This window comes from Corvus hawaiiensis, chromosome 26, assembly GCF_020740725.1.
Source record: "Corvus hawaiiensis isolate bCorHaw1 chromosome 26, bCorHaw1.pri.cur, whole genome shotgun sequence".
Taxonomy (NCBI): domain Eukaryota; kingdom Metazoa; phylum Chordata; class Aves; order Passeriformes; family Corvidae; genus Corvus; species Corvus hawaiiensis.
Window position 1 is genome coordinate 31,641,006 of NC_063238.1, and position 17,633 is coordinate 31,658,638.

At 41.5% G+C, this 17,633-nt stretch overlaps 1 protein-coding gene and 1 long non-coding RNA gene across 6 annotated transcripts in view; one reads left to right on the forward strand and one right to left on the reverse strand.

Moving 5' to 3' along the window:
• Positions 1-442: 442 nt before the first annotated feature.
• Positions 443-17,633, forward strand: part of COLEC10 (collectin subfamily member 10) — a 28,890-nt gene continuing 11,699 nt past the window's right edge. Inside the window, exons 1-4 of the mRNA XM_048286697.1 lie at positions 443-709; positions 8,244-9,232; positions 11,425-11,489; positions 11,783-12,555. Of these exons, the coding sequence (XP_048142654.1) occupies positions 12,408-12,555 (148 nt within the window). The 5' untranslated portion in view covers positions 443-709; positions 8,244-9,232; positions 11,425-11,489; positions 11,783-12,407. The remainder of the gene's footprint in view (positions 710-8,243; positions 9,233-11,424; positions 11,490-11,782; positions 12,556-17,633) is intronic.
• LOC125317073 overlaps positions 2,837-17,633 on the reverse strand; it is a 41,924-nt gene continuing 27,127 nt past the window's right edge. For all 5 annotated transcript variants that reach the window (XR_007199932.1, XR_007199933.1, XR_007199931.1 and 2 more), the window contains 3 exons: positions 17,206-17,283; positions 16,143-16,380; positions 2,837-5,885 (listed from right to left, as the gene is read on the reverse strand). This is a non-coding gene — a long non-coding RNA (uncharacterized LOC125317073). The remainder of the gene's footprint in view (positions 5,886-16,142; positions 16,381-17,205; positions 17,284-17,633) is intronic.

Here is a 17,633-nt window from a genome sequence, read left to right on the forward strand (position 1 = left end):
CAATCCCATTCCAGTTCTGTAGCTTCCCTTTATTTTTTCTCTTTACCCTATTTCTTCTTTCCACAAAAAAAAAAAAAGGGATATTCTCTGTTGCTCCCATGTCTTTTCCATTTGCATCATGCATCCTTCCCAACCCTTGTCACATGCCTATCCAGTATATCAAGGTGTTCTGAAACAGCTACATGGCTTTTTTATTCTCATTCATGGTGGAATTTATTTCTCCCACATACAGGACAAAGTCAAATGCTTTGTGGAAATCTAATAGAATCAACTCTCCACTCTGGAGTTTTGAGATACAGCCAAAGGAAAAATACAGGCACAACCTCCGGACCTGAACTGTTCTTGGGAACAACTGCGTAAGCAATACTGTGGCACTGTGCCTAAGCTCCTTAGCTTTGCTGGATGTAGACTGACTCACAGGATCATCTTAGCTCTCTCTGTAACCACTGCACTGGTTGATCTGCAAACCAAATTGTCTTCCCCTGCATAATGGGGGGATGACTCTTCCCTTTATTAAGCAAATTGGCTGTCTCATGTAAAAGGTTATTTAGGCAAAATGTTGAGGTTTTAACCTCAGATAAAGATATTTGCAAATATCTTAACTCCATTTTTTTTCAAGAGAGACACAAGGGTTCATCATGTGAGAACAATCAAGGTCACTAGGAAAGAGAGGCAACATCTCAGCCACCTCTCTAAATGAAAGACAGAGGTAAGACTAAAGGCTCTAACTTAAATAGCTGTGGAGTTTGTCAAGAACAATATATGCTGCAACAAGTTAAATCAGTGGGCTTAGGGACTGTTATCTAATGGAAGCAGACCAAGAAACATGCATTGCTGTGGGCTGAAAAACTTCACTGGTAAGAAATGTAGCACTTCAGGAAGACAGCTGCTCTCTAACTGTAATACATCATGAGATAAATCAGCTTTTAGGATAAAGGATGTAGAACTAGTTGGCATTTGGGCCTAAAATTGATAGTTATAAATACTTCAAATACAATTGTTTATTTAAACAGGTAAACGTATTAAATTTACTTTACTAAATACGCATTGCAGAAGATCCAGCAGGTTACAAAACAATGGTAACTAGTCACTAGAACAGGGTAGTTGTATTTTCAGTCACTTGACGTTGTAATATAGAGATGACACATCTTCCAATCACCACCAGCATCTCTGAGCAGGAATCATTCCATGACATTCCCAGGCTTATGTTACATACATGTGCTGGTTTGGGCTGGGGTAGGGATAATTTTCTTAACAATGGCTGGTGTGGGGCTGTTTTGGATTTGTGCTGAACACAGGGTTGATAGTATATAAGTGTTTTTGTTATTGCTGAGCAGGGATTGCACAGAGCCAAGGCCTTTTCTGCTTTTCATACCACCACACTGGCAGGGAAATTGGGCGTGTCTGGAAGGCTGGGGAGGAGACACAGCCAGGACAGGTGACCCAAACTGACCTAAGGGAAATTCCAGACGATATGACATCATGCTCAAGATACAGAGCTGCACGGAAGCAGGAAGAAGGGGACGTTTGAGTGATGGTGTTTGTCATCCCAAGTCACCATTGCTCATGATGGGGCCCTGCTCTCCTGGAGATGGCTGAACACCTGCCTGCCCCTGGGAAGCAATGAATTGATTCCTTGTTTTGCTTCACTTTAGTACAAAGCTTTTGCTTTCCCTATTAAACTGTCTTTATCTCAACCCATGAGTTTTCTGGCTTTTACCCTTCCAGTTCTCTCCCCACTCCTGCTGGCAGGAGAGTGAGTTAGGAGCTGCCTGAGGCTTGGTTGCTGGCTGGGGTTAAACCACAATAATAGGTGTGCTGGTTTTGACTGATACAGAGGTAATTTTCTTCACAGTAGCTGGTATGAGGCTGTATTTTGGATTTATGCTGGAAAAAATTTTGATAACACAGGGATGTTTTAGTTGCTGCTAGGAGTGCTTACACAGTGTCAAGGTGTTCTCTCCCTCTAACATCACCCCCACCACAACAGTAGGAAGCCAGCCTGTATTACCATAATGATCCCTTCTGTTTTAAAAGCTCTGAATGCTATACATAATCCCTGTAATTAATCTAGCTCCATAGGCTTCTGCTTACGAGTCACTTATTTTGGCTGTGTGTATCAGAAAAAAAAACTAGTTGCAGCCAGTCAGGCTTATTGAAAGTAGGGAATTACTATTTGGAGCTAAGTCTGTTTCTAAAAAGCCTGCTGTATAAGCCTATGCTCATTGGAAACACCGAAGTTGATCTTGATGACACATCCTATTTGTTGAAAGTTTACGGTAGATTGACTCATGCAGTTTTATGTCGTGCTCAGTTCAAAACACTTTTTTTTTTGTTGAATGGTAGCTGTTTCAGTGGTTACCTTTTGGTTTGATGGTTTGTTTTTATAGGGCAGAGAAAGTTTACCCAAATTACAAGCAGTTGCCAGTATTGCCTGAAGAAAAATGTCATCCTGACATTGATTTCTTCGGGGAATGAATCATGCAGCCATATAACTTTTAGCAGTGCTGTCTGTCTAGATTTGTGATCTTTTTCTTTCTTTTAGTACAAAGTTTGTCACTTGAAACAATGTGTGATGTCTCGTCTTAAGCATATTTATAGTTTTCCCTCTGTTTACCAACAGTTCTGTTCTGTGTGTCATTTGTGTCTGGCATATGCATCATCACTAGTTCCATTTCAGTATAGAAACCCATAATTTCACTTTATATTTTGTCTATATGCATCATTTTTGTGGCTATGTTTTATCCATGATGGGGCATTACTTGGAGGCCTTCTTAATGATAGAAACCATAATGTGTCCCAAATATAGCACAGTATGGATAATTGCAGACAGGAGTTTAGGGGTATTTTTGGCTTTGACAATTAATGACTGCCTGCATGGAAGTTTTATTGAATTGCATCACATAAAAAACTGCAAACAGAAAACCAATGGCACATTCCTTTGGAGATCTCCCTTGGGCTCATCTAATCCAAAGAAAGTCAAAATGGCCAAATCTTTAAATCAGCACAAACAGAAAACCTAAGTAATGAATACAGCTTGATGGATTTCCTCAGGCCAGATCCTGTTCACTTGAAATCTCCCACCTAGGAGGAAAGGATTGAGGAATCCCAGGAGCAGCAAAATCAAAGCAGCAGATGTTTCTAGTCTGGATCCAATCTCATGTAATTAGAAAAACAGATTAACCATAATTTCTCATTTTCTCATCCCTGCTTTCTTTTTAAGATTGCTCAATTCTCTTCTTTTCTTGTTGTATTACTGTGGGTCCCTGTTACTTACTATTTATTAAGTGCTTATTGATGCAAATCTTCAGAGATATAAGCCATAATATTAGTCCTGATGTTTAGGGGCTCTTGTCAATAAATCTCATCTCTTGCCCTCTGCTTCCTTGAAAAAGGGCAGCTCAGCATTCAGTTTCTGACTCCACTGCCCACCCCCCCATGGAGCAGCACTCATTGGACATGTGCCTGTCTGTATGGCACAGCATGACAGCAGGTACAGTGGTCACATCTGAGGAAGTTGTTGCTAAGCATTCAGTTACTAGCTCATTCCTCATCACAAATCCTTCTTAAAGAAAACAATGTGAATATCTTCCTAGTGCTAATTGGCAGTAATTCACTTTCAGACTGATTAAGCCTAGAAATTTTTTTTTTTTAAAGTTACCATTGAAAAGAAGCCACTTCCAGCTGGGGAACTGGCATAGGCAGCATTGAGCAGGATGCAAGTCAAAATCTATTTCCAGTGCTCATCTGTACCCTTGTGAAATTGGCTTCCCACCTCTGTGAGCAGGCACTGCGCCATCCTGCTGCATGGGTACAAGGGTGGGCAGCCAAGCCAACAACATGTGCACACACTGACTGTGGGCAGAAAGGGCACAAATCCAAGCCCAGGAATGTGGATGCAACAGCATGGCTGGAGTGTAAGCACGGATTCAACAGTAAATGGACTGTGTCAACAGCATGAAGCTAGAATCGCCTCTGATATCAGCCAAACAGCCTCCTTCACTGTGTGAAGTCATTTTCATTGCCGAGGGATCAAGACATATACTGCACCCGAAAAGAAAAGAGGTGAAGAAGGAGAAGAGCAGTCAGATCTTTATGATGGGTTGTACATTCATGCTCTGCCTGACTTTGCATAGTCTTTTTTCTTTTGATTAGGTTGTTAGTCTTTGGAAAGGGAACAACTGATCTGTGATGCAGCACTATGGATGCTTTGAATGGCAAACCTCTTCTGTGCTATAAAGCCAAGGAGCAGTTAAAATGAGAGGTAATCTCTTACCATTAACCCAGCTGCTGACAAGTTCAGGTTTATTCTTAGCTGCTTCTGCTAAGAACTTAAGAATGTGCTTTTAACTGCCCAAGGGGTAAGACCTCTTTGCTACAGAACAGTACAAGAACGTGCCAGGATCTACTCTTTGCTCCCAATTCATGCTACTGACCAAATTGCAAGCACCTAGCAGATATTTCCTGTCCCTTAGAGTGAAAGTGACCCTGACACCCATAAGAATAAAGCTGGAATCTCCAAAACACTTGGAGAAATGACAGTGCTACATGTTTTACTGATACTGTTGGACACAGTCTGACACTGTCTTTGGAACTGATTTAATCTTACTTATAAACTCATAAATTCTTTTGAATGCTGTCATTAAATTCTATACATTAAACAAAACCATGCCCCAGTTTTTTGGTGATGAGAATTACTGTGCTGATTTATGAACCTTTCTTCTATATCTAATATTGCTACAGCCAGAGAGCAGGTAGATTAAAAAGTAAAGCATCCAAGTAGGCGTCACTTCCTATGTGGGGATGAGACAAATAAAGACTTGAAGTCTAGGAGAATCCTGCCTCAGGGAAAAATGCAGAAAGCTCTATGGTTCTTAAGAGTTTCCATCAATGATAAAGTCATTACTATTCAGAAATCTTTTTATAAGCCCTGTAGCTCATTTTTTTCCTTGCCAGAAGTGGCTCAGCAGTTATTCCAAGTGATGTGAATTACTCCAAATTGGTAGAAGTCACAGCAGTCCTTTTATCCCGTCTATGCTAGTACTCTACTTTATATGTTAAACCACTATTAAACTAAAAACCAGCCCTAATGACAACACATTGTACACCTAAGCAAGTATCCACAATTCAGAGGTATGCATATGAACTGGGGAGTGGAATCCAGACTTCTAGTTTCCAAATCACGTGTCAAAAGCTCTATACCAGCAATAATCAGCACTGAGTAGGAAAACCCCATAATTTTAAAATCTTTCTTCATTACACAAAACTTGAACTTGTAAAAAGACTTAATTCATTAGCAGGTTAAAAAAAAAAAGGAAACACAACAAAACAAAGAGCTTTCTGAGTAAGAACTGAGTGAAGGAGTTTTTTTCCTTTAGTTTTGTTATGCTATCAAGTGCAAAATAAGCCACCACCATCACCCTGACTCCCTTACACTAGCAAACAGTCTGGCAGACAGTAACTAGGAAGATGGGAGAATGAGGTTCAAAACTTTCTTTTTCTTGCCAGAAAGACACCCACACAGACATGAAACCAATGTTACAACACATTACACAACACTGTGCATCTCCAAACAGCAGGGAAACAACTTAGGACGTAAGACAGAGTTCACTGGGCAGGACAGATGTCTTGAGACACATTTGGTAGCAGGGTTCAGGCAGTGACAAAGGCCAGGAGCCTCTGGGCTTGCAGGGAGGTTTTCAAGCTTTCTCTGGTTTCCTGCTCTCTCATTTTCCTCACATCCTTGCCCTCCCTTTTAGCTGGGGATCTTGCAGGGCAGGTAGCTGCCTCCTGGTTTGTTGATGTTTCTTTTGCAAACTGCTGAAGAAAGTGCTAAAAGCTGTTTGGCTCTAGCTCTCTTTGGAAACTGTGCAGCATAGTTTGAACTGAAAAGGAAGAAAAAAAGAGAAACAAAATAATTATAAATCTAGATGATCTGTATAATAATAACCTATAAGGTTAACCTATAACATGGATAATGCAAGACACATCAGCTGAATTCTAGGACCAGGAGACTAAGAACAAGTAGGACTGGTAGAGCTTGAAGTTTGAAGTTTTGTCATTGCTCTGCATGATAAACAGGTTTCATATAAAATCCACAGGTCAGCACATCGCCTATGTACGACTTTATCATTTTAGGGTTTTCTCCTGGACACAAGCCTGACATCTGCCATCTCTTGTGCCTGTGTCTGCCACCATCACACGGCTTTTTCCAGAGCACCCCACACAGCTCATGGAAGGGTTTGAGAGCATGCTGGAAAGCAAAGCTCAGCTTTGCCCTAATCCAAGGCTTTGCACAAGGTTCTGTCAGTTTGTGCTTCAATGTCAGTGACTTTTCTGTTCTCTTACAAAATGTTAGAGAGCAGAATCAACCTTTTCCAGTTTGTCATGGTGGGGAGTATATCTATTCTCTTGGGGCAACTTGTGCACCGCTTTGCCACTAATCCATACTATAAACTTAGAAAGCAAACACAAAGGACTGCACACCAGTGCTATTTCAGTTCACAGTTGTGTGTCCAGGTCTGTTTCTAAATAGAAATACTTTCATTAGCCATGCAATCCTCTGTTTAATTGCTTACATGATTTTTTTTTTTTTTTTAAAGAAAGTAGCCTCAAACCAGAATGGGAAGGCAGGACAGAAGTGTGATTCCAGGCAGAACATTATATTTGGTTCCTATTTCTGCAGCCCAAAATAACTACTCTCCAAAGGGCATCAGGAATGTTCAAATTCCAGAGCCAGAAATGAGCTCCATAGCTCAAGATATGATGTGATCTCCAGGAGGAGAGTGAAGAACTCTAAAAGACAGAAATGCCTGAGATAAGAATGTAAAAATCTGAGGCTGGGTACATGCCCATAATCTCTCATGTGTAAACAAACAGTTAAATTTATGTCAGGGAGCAGCATGTTTAGTTTTCTGAAGAAGACATGTTTCCCAGAAGGAATTACATAAATATTTATGAAAATGAAGCAGGAAATATTTTCCCAGGGTAGGACACTGTTCAGCACTGCATCAGGTCAGTAGAAGCTGGGGTTTATTTTGTCAGTCTTCCCCTGGAACTGAATCATTGCCCTCTTGTTTGCAAAAATCTGTTCTGACACAGGAAGAGGCTGCACTTAGATAAACACAATTACAAGCCACATTGAGTATTTAATTTCTATCACATCTCTGAATGCATATGTGAATGCCTTACATTTTTGGATAGCTTCTCTGAGTGATTGCATGGAAAACAACAGCAGTAAGTATCCATCTTAGGCCTCTCTGAAAGGCTGGTGCCGTTATGTCAAAGGTGTCTTCCGTAGAACTGAAAGTCTGCAGGCTAACAGAGCATTCTCAATCCAGGTGTTCACTATAAAAGTGCTTAGAACACAATCACTGTGAGCCAGGACAGTCTTGCTAAGTGCAAAAGTTAAAAACAAAAAGTCATAATGCAGTGCTACCTGAGTGAGCAGAAGTTACACACAACTGAGATCTGTTCACAAAATGGGGTACAGGGTTCAGTACTGTACCTCATAAAGCATCCAGCAGCTCCCTGAATCTGTGGTCTGCAACCCAAGCTCCTTAAGAGATTTTGGTGCTGACCAGCTGTTCTGTTCCCTGGGCACCAGCTGTCTCAAAATCCCTCCTGCCTCACAGGAGATATGTACAGCTGGAACCTGTGTCAGCTTTTGTGTTTAAGGGCTAAAAGCTGAGGGGCATAGGAGTGGGAAAGGAGAGGGGCATCCCAAGAAGGGGTTGTAAGCTCTAGTGCAGACCTAAGGTTCTCCCAGAATGCCATCCCTGTGTCAGACCAGAAAAAGCTCACACCCATCCCTCAAGGTACCAAACTCAACAGAAAGCCGAACTCATCAGCAGGAAACCAGGGAGATCATAGTTGATAGCAGAGCATATATTTCTATATGGCCGAGGCTGATGAAGCCTCCCAAACATCCAACAAGAAATATCTATGATCATTAGATTCCTACAAGCTCTGTTTACTGAACATATAAGCCAGAAGATTTTGGACAATTTTGTCCTTAGGTTGTTTGTTTCTGTCAGTTATTTGCAGGCATATCAAAATCTAGTCATTGTTTGTATCTTAATCAGAGGAACAGCAACAGGTGGAGACTGTGTTTACAGGCTCAAGTAGCCATTGCACGGGGTCAAAACCAAGAATGGGATTTTACAAAATAGCTGTAGGATTACTTTTCTCCTTACACATTGCAAACCAAAATACTCTGTCCTTCTTCTTCCATTTTCTCTAAGCTTTGCCACCATGATTGATGTATCCAGCATGACAGAATGAAACACCCCAAATCATCATGACCCCTGATACCAGAAGAGAAGCCATCTAGGATCCCAAAGCAAGAAAATATTCTACCTTTTTTTTTCTTCAGGTGCTCCCAAGTTTATTCAGTACTGTAAAGTACAGAAGGGGAAAGTTCTCCTTAATACTGAATTTGGGTCAGAAAGGACACCAGCAGACTCTCAACTCTTACAGATGAATCAGCCCATGGTTACAAGCAGGATGTATTAACCTGGAGTCCAACCACAGGATCTGTGACTCTACAAATGATGAAAATTTGCTGTAGATCTGCCCCCTTTTGATGGACACTATTTCAGCATGTTGTCTGTGCTCCTTACAGTCTGTTGACATTTAACTACTAACATTGAAGAGTAAGCAAATGAAGGTTATGCAAATTTCCAAGGAAGTTACTTGGACTCCAAATAGACAACACACAGGTTACCTGACTAGTGCTCATCTCAAAGAACAGAATCTTTCTGGATATTTTTTGGTGTGTTTTCAGGGTTTCCTTGTAAAACATCCATGCCCTTGGAATTGTTTGTTTTGTGACCTTTATGTCTGGACAATGTGGCCTAGTTTGTTTTTCTTTCTTGCCTACAGTCATTTCTTTAAGCCTGATTCAATGAGAATTAATATGCACAATAAGCACTCTGTTTCATTAAATCTCCATCAGCAATGAAGCTACTTGAAGATATTTCAGGGAAACTGGTTTGATAAATACTGATTTGCCAAAACCCAAGCTTTTCATGGTAGTATATCAGTTTTGATGGACTGCCTGTTAAGGCAGGTTTTCTAGCTCCAGGACAGCATTCCTGGTCCAACACACGGGAAGACATAACTGATTAACACACACCCTTGTAATAAACCACTATAACCTTAAGGCTCTACTGCAAGCACTGGTTTGAAATAGGCAGAGAAATAATTCAAATCTGGATCTCCTACATTTTAAGTAAGTATTTTCATTTACCAAGGTTTTAGACCCATTAAATCTAATTTCTCACAGTATTTTCAGGGAGCTTGTGACTGTAATGGATGTGGGGTGGGGGTGGGAGTGGGGGTGGGGGAAGAGTAGGGTCTTTATTTATTTTCTAAAGTGGAATGAAAACATTTGTAAATTATCACAGCACTGTCAGAAAAATGTTCCCTGCTTAGTCCCGGATAGTAACTGAAGTAGTTAAACAAATGGTTTCCTCTCTCACTTACACTTACCCCTCTTTATCCCTGATAAATAACAAACAAGTCACTGTAAGTCTCTCAGTACTGTGGAACAGATAGCATCATTCATGTCAGTTTGGCAACATTTCCCAAAATGCCTCCTCCAAACCTAAGTACACTAGCTTCCCACTCCTACGCTCTCTATTCTTGCTCTTACATTGACCTTCTGCTCACAAAATGGAAAGTGAAGAGAAGAAAAAGTTAAATAAAACAGATTTACAGTGTACAAGTCAGAGGCACTGTGCCCAATGCAAATCACAGAGGAACAAGTTTATTTCTGGTATGACTCTACTCAACTACAATCCTGGCTTTGTCCTTCCTCCCCCTTTAGCTGCATGTACCCCTTATCAAGGCCACCTTTGAGGGGGTAAGTTAGATGACATTCTTTAAGACAGAGACGACTGTTTATTTCTGAAAAGCACTGTATACAGTTAAACAACAAAAAAAACGTGTTTTGAAAAGGGGGGCAGTCTATGAGCAGGCTAGAAGGAAAAAGGGAGAGGAGTATCTTGACCCTTCTTAGGACTTTGGCCAACATTTTATCACAGATGAAAGCCTGAAGTCAGAGCTTTTCTTCAGGCTTTAAGAAAAGGTATTCACTCTTACATCAGTACTGCTACTTATTCCATATGCCCAAAGGCTGAAATGTAGGACTAGGGAACCAATATTCTCTTAAATAGTGAGGAAAGCCTCTCAAAAGCTATTAGCATAGGAAATACATTTTTTCCTAGAATGGAAAACAAACATGCTCTCACACACTACATAGTTCAAAAGCCTAGTGCAGCTTTTTGAGTAGCTGTCTCATTGTGTGAGAAACCAGAATTTAACAAAATTCCTGGAAATATTACAAATAGTCATCTCCCCTTTCTTTTCTGCCAGGCTACCATGAACATCCTCCTATCCCTGGTTACTGTGCTCTCCTTAAGAGAAAGCTAGAGTTTTTTCTAGGAAGGGATTGCACACAGATAGGTATATATCATAGCTCCTTCCAAGAGGGAGGATGCATGCAACCTGTTCCTCCATCCAAGAGGCCTCCTACACTAGTTTCAGGGTCTCAGCACCCCGCTGAATACCAGAAGGCTACCTCAGGATTTGAACCAGCTGCAGTTTCCTGGACAACCAAAGATAACGTTCTGTTGTGATTTGTGCTACACCATTATCTCAATATATGGCCTCTCCCACTGCATGGGAAAAGTGATATAGGAGAAGGTGACGCAGTCATTCAAGCTCATCTTGTGCCATGTCTTCAGTCCTGAAGTGTGTTGTCAGAGACTGAAATAGTTCATGCCTCAAACATTGATACAAAGTTTTGCTCATTATAACAAAAACTGTATAAAGAAGGTACAACCAAAGAAGGCTCCCTGAAGGTACCTGACTGGAACTTTGGACTGTAAGTTAAACCACTAAGATTAAATAAAGGGAAAACCCATTCTTTAATCATCTCAGGCCTAGGAAAAAACAAACAAGGCTGAAGAAGGGGGATGCATCCACAAGAAAGCCAAACACAGCAGAGATTCTTCCCTGGCTCAGTTTGGGGTGGGGGAAACCACAGCATGCAGAAGCCAGGTTTACACAGGCTCGCCCCACCAAAATAAGGGGGGAAGAGGAGGTTTTGGGTGTAACCTCTGGTCAGAGGCAGTGAACACCCACCCTCCCTTACACAAACTGGCCCAGCTGTGGAACCCCCAACCCCACAGGCCATTCACGTGAGAGGCAACTGAGGGGGAGTCATAATCCATCAAAGGCCCCCCAGAGTGCCCCCCCCCCGAGTCATTCCTGAAGCCTTGCACCACAGGACTGCACGTGATGCAACAAACCCAGAGTCTGTTATAAGAGACAATGGCAAACTCCCCCACCAATGGAGATGCCTGGGTTTTCCTACCTAGCCTGAGTGTCTATTAACCCATCAGATTCTATGCTTTTCAGGAGGACCTTCACCACCAAGAAGACCAGCTGGAGAGGATCAACAGATCATCATTGGGATCCATGGAGTGGTGATATTTTCCTTATTCTGTCCCTATCACTCTCTTTCTGTCCCCTCCACCTGTTTTCTATGTCTTTCTTTCTTTCTCTCTCATATTTACTATCAAGTAAAACCCATGCTATTATCACTGGCATATGGTCTCATTTGCACCTTAATTTGGGCAGAGGCATTTCTAAGAACTTTAGTAACCAGAATCGTAACACGTGTCCTTTCTGTACTGTGTCTAGCAGCATGAGCTGGGCTGGGGGCTAGCATTGTGGAGCTATCTGTAAGCATAAACCCATCATTTGTGGTTTTCAGGCTAAAACACCCATGGGTAATGTCAACTTTTCATTTGCTACTCTGGGGACTGTGGGTACCTGGCACCCAAAAGGTGAGATATAGCACCGGTGATTTCCAGCCACAGCGGACTGGCAGCTCATCTGTTGTCACTAACAGTCTCCTTGGAGGAAAGTCTTTATGGAAAAGTATCTCTACATGTTATATGCAGTCTGCACTACTCTTCCACCACAAAACCAGCCAAATGTATCCTATAACTAATTAGTACACACTTCGATACAATACCGAAGTCTTTTGTCCCTTGAGTAAGTGAAAAGCTGGGCATGAAGAATCAGAGGAGGAAAAAAATTACAAGAGAGATATTCCCATATGTTGGAGAAATTTTCCATGGCAAAAGCAGCTAAATATCTCACAGATAAGCGATAAATTGGAATAAACAGCTGTCAGTGTTAAATAAATATCCTGGATAATGTGCAGGACAGAAATAACTACAGCATCGTCAAACTCCTTTCTTCACTTTATTTAGCTGTTGTTGCATGTAGCTCCCAATCTTTCCACTGCTCCCGTTAGTGAAGCATTTATTTTTGAGTCAGCTGCATTTCTTAAGACTGTAACAACGAAAGGCATTTCCTGAGAAACTGCAAGGATGAGCAGCAAGAAAGAACAACTGCTAAGGAAATACAAGACCCTTATAGTGTTTTTTATCTTGCAAGTTCAGATCTTTGGTTTTGATGTTGATAATCGACCTACAACAGATGTCTGCTCAACACACACAATTTTACCTGGACCAAAAGGTGAGGAATTATCAGGTTGCTAATGCTGAGACAAGTGCTGATAAAGGCTGATTTTTTAAAAATAGAGACTTGGAGGGCTTGTGGCATAGGCTGGGCTTGAAAGATGTGAAATATTGTAGACTGTACAAACATCTAGTAAACTGTAACTGTAATGGGGGAAAATGAAGAAGCAAGGAGATTTAAATTTGCATTTCTTTAGTTTCAGGAATAGTGTCACATATTTTCATATAAGTTAGAGGTGTCTTTTTGCATCTTTCTCCAGCCACATAAATCTTCTCTTATTGCTTGTGCTCATCACACCATGAATACAGCTAACAGATACAAACTGAGGGACTTGTCTAAAAGTAGGCACATATTACAAACTTAATGGTTAATGGTCTGCTTTGTGTCTACAGACAGGAAGAGATATGCAATATTTAAAATGATCGAACTGCCATTATTTCCAAATGTTTACTTGTACACACATCTCTGCTACATTCATCAGACCTCATCCAGTAGCTCTTGTTGAATTAAACAGGACCTTTCCTACAGATTTCAACAAGAACTAGATCAACTCTGACACATACAGGTCTTTTATCTTCAAAACACTTTGCAAATATCTGAAACCAAATTTTCTGCATGAACATACTTTTTCTGTAACACAACTAATGTCAATGAAATTGCCTGAAGAGTATCTTATTAGGTCCACGACATACAAATCTATCTTGCAGTGGCAGATCTAAAATATGTATTACACACCACGGCTATTGCAGTTTCAAACTATTGCTTTCTTTTTAGTAATTCATTGTATTTTTCTATAGGCTACAGACTGAGAGAAAAAAAAATGCAGCTGATTTAAATTTAAAGCAGGGAAAAGATTATCAGGTCAAGAGCTTGCTACAGACTCATTTGTTTTTATGATGGATTATTCAAATGCATGTCGCTTAAAGGACCATTTTTAATCAGGAAATTAATTTCTTTATGATTACAATCCAAGCTTAAACTTTTGCTGCCACAGCATAAATGCAGAGAAATGTAATGATCCCCAAGGGAGCTAGTGGGTGTTGATTTAGTTAGTATCTAAATAATGGCAGGCTGGAGAACACAGTTTGACAGAATTGTGTTTAACAAGTCATAGGCTAATGAGGGGGTCTTGTGACAACACAGGATAGCTGGGACTCCAGCTGGCTTCTGTGGTCTACCTTGTACAGGGAGCATTTGCAGGGTAGGTATTATGGTTCTTTCTAAATGTGGTACTGAGAAAGTCAGAATTTAGCCATTACCAGTCCTATTCCTCCCGCATGACATCAAGACACAAGATGAGACCAGCAGTTCATTGGCACAGCTCAAACTACTGCTTTAGGTCACCATTACCAAGATCTATGATTGGTAGAAGGGGTATTGAGTAAATCACCTCCAAATTACTGGCTCACATCCACTGCAGGTCATCAAATACATTTTGGAGACTCTGTGATATGATCCTGTAGATTAATTTCAGTTCCTACCAGAGCTGAGCTCATCCAGGACAGCTACGAGTAGCCCTTAATGGCACTGGTTGTTTTAACTGCTAGTCATCTGGGCAGTTAAAGACTGAGCAGGCTGCGTGTATGAACTACCCTGTTACTTTTTAGGCAGCATGAAACATGCTTCCCTAGTATGCCAGAAGAAAGTCTGTCCTGCTGTCATTTTTCCCTTATCCATCTTATGTCTATGGACTCAGAACACATGATCCCAAGCTTATAACCACATCCACAGGCAGCACTTTGCTGCTTAAACTCTAACCTTAACAATGGACAAGCCTCTGACTTTTGCTGCTGTAGTTTTTATTCCCTGTGCTACATCTGTTGTGTCCCTTTGTTCACTGTTCTCATAAAAATGGGGTTTGACTCACCCTGAACAAGTTCCAGCCCCTCACCTCCATCTGCTCAGCATCTCAGCTGTGGTAAAATATGGTGGTGCTCCCACAAGACAGAGGTGCTGATCTCACACATTATGTTGACCAGCTTTTTCTACCACCACAGGCTAGATTCCTGTTGTGGCAACTTCCTCCTTCCATGAGAACATGGAAGTGTCTAATGGGCCAAAGCAACCACAAGTGCAAGGAATTAAAAGGTATTCAACAGCTGTAAGACTGCCTAGACTGTCCCACTTCACCTATCCCAGTGCAAGGCATAAATTGTCCTATAGGCTAGATCCAATCTGTGTGCTACACAGATGGACCCCGGTCCTGTGCAGCAGAGACACTGCTGTTTCCATCACACAGAACAACAGACAGGAGAGCACAGAGGGAGAAGTGGGGGTGTTTGGAGAGTTCAGAATTTTTAACCCTTTATTGCCTGCACTATTGGAGGCTGCATGACTCAATCCCCTGGACATTCACAGTTGCTACAAGGAGCAAGCGCCCAACCTCTTCACATTCTCACCCCGAAAATCACCTGTTAAAGGGTTTTGAACATAGGCCACTTATACAAGCCACATGTAAGTTGTCCAAGTTACTTTGGCCAAGCCATATTCTTCCCCTTCAGAAACATCTCTTTGTTATGCTTATACCTGAGATGTCACAAGAGAAGTATGACATGAGCAGTGAGATGAAAAAAAAAGGGTAATTCCAGGCTGATTATCAGAAGTCTTCAAACCGCCTGTGACAGTCCCACCAGCTCCCAGAAAGCATGAGGCAAAACCAGAGGCCATCATGCTTAACAATAAGAGCTAGAAAATACTCTGGAAGACTGCAGTGTCCCAGGAAGAGGAGGAATGCAGTGAACATCCTGTCAGCCTTTGCAGGTTGTGCCTCAAGGACAGCAGCGGGTATGAGCTCCAGTGCTCAGTGTGACGAACCCGGCGGGTTCCAGCCCCACCTCTCGTGGCTCACGCAGTGCTTGGCAGGTGCTGCCATCCCCCCACAGCTGCTGGTTCCCCTCACTGGGGTGAGCAAATGAAACCTGAAGCTTGTTTGCAAAGAATTATGCAAAAAAATTTGCCAAACAGGCACTCCAGAAAAACAGAAAATTAAAAAAAAAATTTTAAAAAGAGAAAGGCAAATTCTGGCACCCTTCTCCATTTCCTTTTCTAGGGAACACTCAGGTCTCTTCTCAAAAAGAGGGGATTATTTTCAATGAAAATAGCCCACTGCAATGGCTGTCTTGTATTGCCTTCCTGAAAAATGATTTGAGGTACACAGCCATTTGGCTTATATGGCAGTTAAAAACAGAAAGGTGTGAGGCATTTTCTAGGATTCTTATCGAAATACCCTAGGAACATGCCCCCACGTCCCCACCCCCCCCCCCCCAAAAAAAAAAAAAAAAAAAGGTACAGATTTTCAGTGTTCATAACTAGCGATTTTTGATGTTTGACCCAAGATGTTAGGAACAACTTGGTCCTAGCTGGGCTGTTGTGGCACAGGAACTCTGAAAACTTACATCTTACATTAGGTAATGCTGATCCACGGCTGAGTAACTGGGGCAATAAAGACCATGTTCTGTACTTCATTGAATTCTTGGGTCTAAAGAGAATAAAGAGATCAAGCATAAACAAAACAATGAATTTTCCAGGGCAGCCAGGTGCTTGGCCTAGCAAAAGTAGTCATGGCCCTATTGCTTACTTTTTACCTTTCCAAGCGTGGAAGCAAAGCAGGCTGGCTGTTGCTGCTGCTGGGAAAGGATGTGGGACTGTGGGCAGGCAGCAGGTAACACAGTGAGAGCAAAGGCACCAGCTGTTGGTTGTTGTCCTGGCAGCGTCAGGAGGATCAGGTTCTGCTCCCCTGGGCTCCGCCTTTGAGGGGTGTCCCAGCTCTGTTCTTTCTTCCAGCCTGCTCTCCCCTAGACTGCAAGCTCAGTTTTGTCTGATCTGCAAAGGAAATTTTAAGTGGGCTGCTAACATAGATGAGACAGGAGTTGACCTGCTCTGAGTAAATCAATAAGCAACAACATGAGGACTGAAATAAGCAGAGGAGGACCCAAAACTCTGACTCCTGAACTCCCATTAAATATGTGAGCAGGGGGAGGAGAAGACTAGAGCAGGGACTGGCAATGCAGAAGCTGATTTCACATGGATTCATGGGAGCTCAGCACTTCAGAAGACTGGCTCTAGATCTTGCTATCTGTCCCTGGTCCCTGATTCATTTCCTCTGAAATCCAGACACAAGAACTTAGAAGGTCTTGAATCAGATCCAGATTGAGAAACTGGAATGAGATGAAATCTGAAGAGCACTGGGAGTTTCCCATAGCAATTTAGATGTAAAATGTTTCCTTATCATTATTTCTGACAAACAATGCTTATAAACTCTGTGACATTGGCTGGTACCTCAAAATAGCATTTACTGTGGTCACCAGTATAGCTGTCCATCTCTCAGCTTTAATTGCACTTACACAGTTCCACTCCTGGAAAATCTCAAACTCTCTCAGAAACCAGATACGCTGCTATCCACATTGCCTTCCAAAAAAAGAAAATGCCTTACCACTCCTATAGCTGTTCAAATATGTAACTAAACTTCCCTCTTGTTTCATCTGAAGAGTCCTTTAATTTCAACACATAATTCTATTTATCATGGCTTTTAGAATTCCTCATTTTAGCACACAGTAAGTTTCTGGAACTTATCAGCCTGAGCAACAAAGCATGTATGTGGGGACTTAAAGACATAAATTCAAAAGATAGTGGGTCTGTATTTCTTACCAATGGCAGTCTGATTCCTCACTGAAGCCACCATAATTCATGGGTCTCTGAGATCATATCAGAATGGCAGGCAACAGGCTGGGAAAATCAAATCAGGCAGACCAAGTAAAAGGAGAATCAAGAATGATTGAAATTACTTCTGTGTTATTAAAGAAATAATGCATATTCCATTCATGCACAAAGGCTCAGGGTTTCAAATAATACAAGTCAGCAGAGGTTCACTGAACCTACTGAAGGCTTGGGTATGCCTCATGCAGTGCAGTAGGAGAGGAGGATATTTCTAATGAAGTCAGTAGATATTTATAAGTAGAAAAGCAATCATAGAATTCTTTTTTTTTTCTTGACGATTCTTTCTATTTCACAAGGGAAGGGCTTTTACTGTCTAATTTGAACCTGGGTGAAGAACGATAACCTGTGTAAGAATGGTG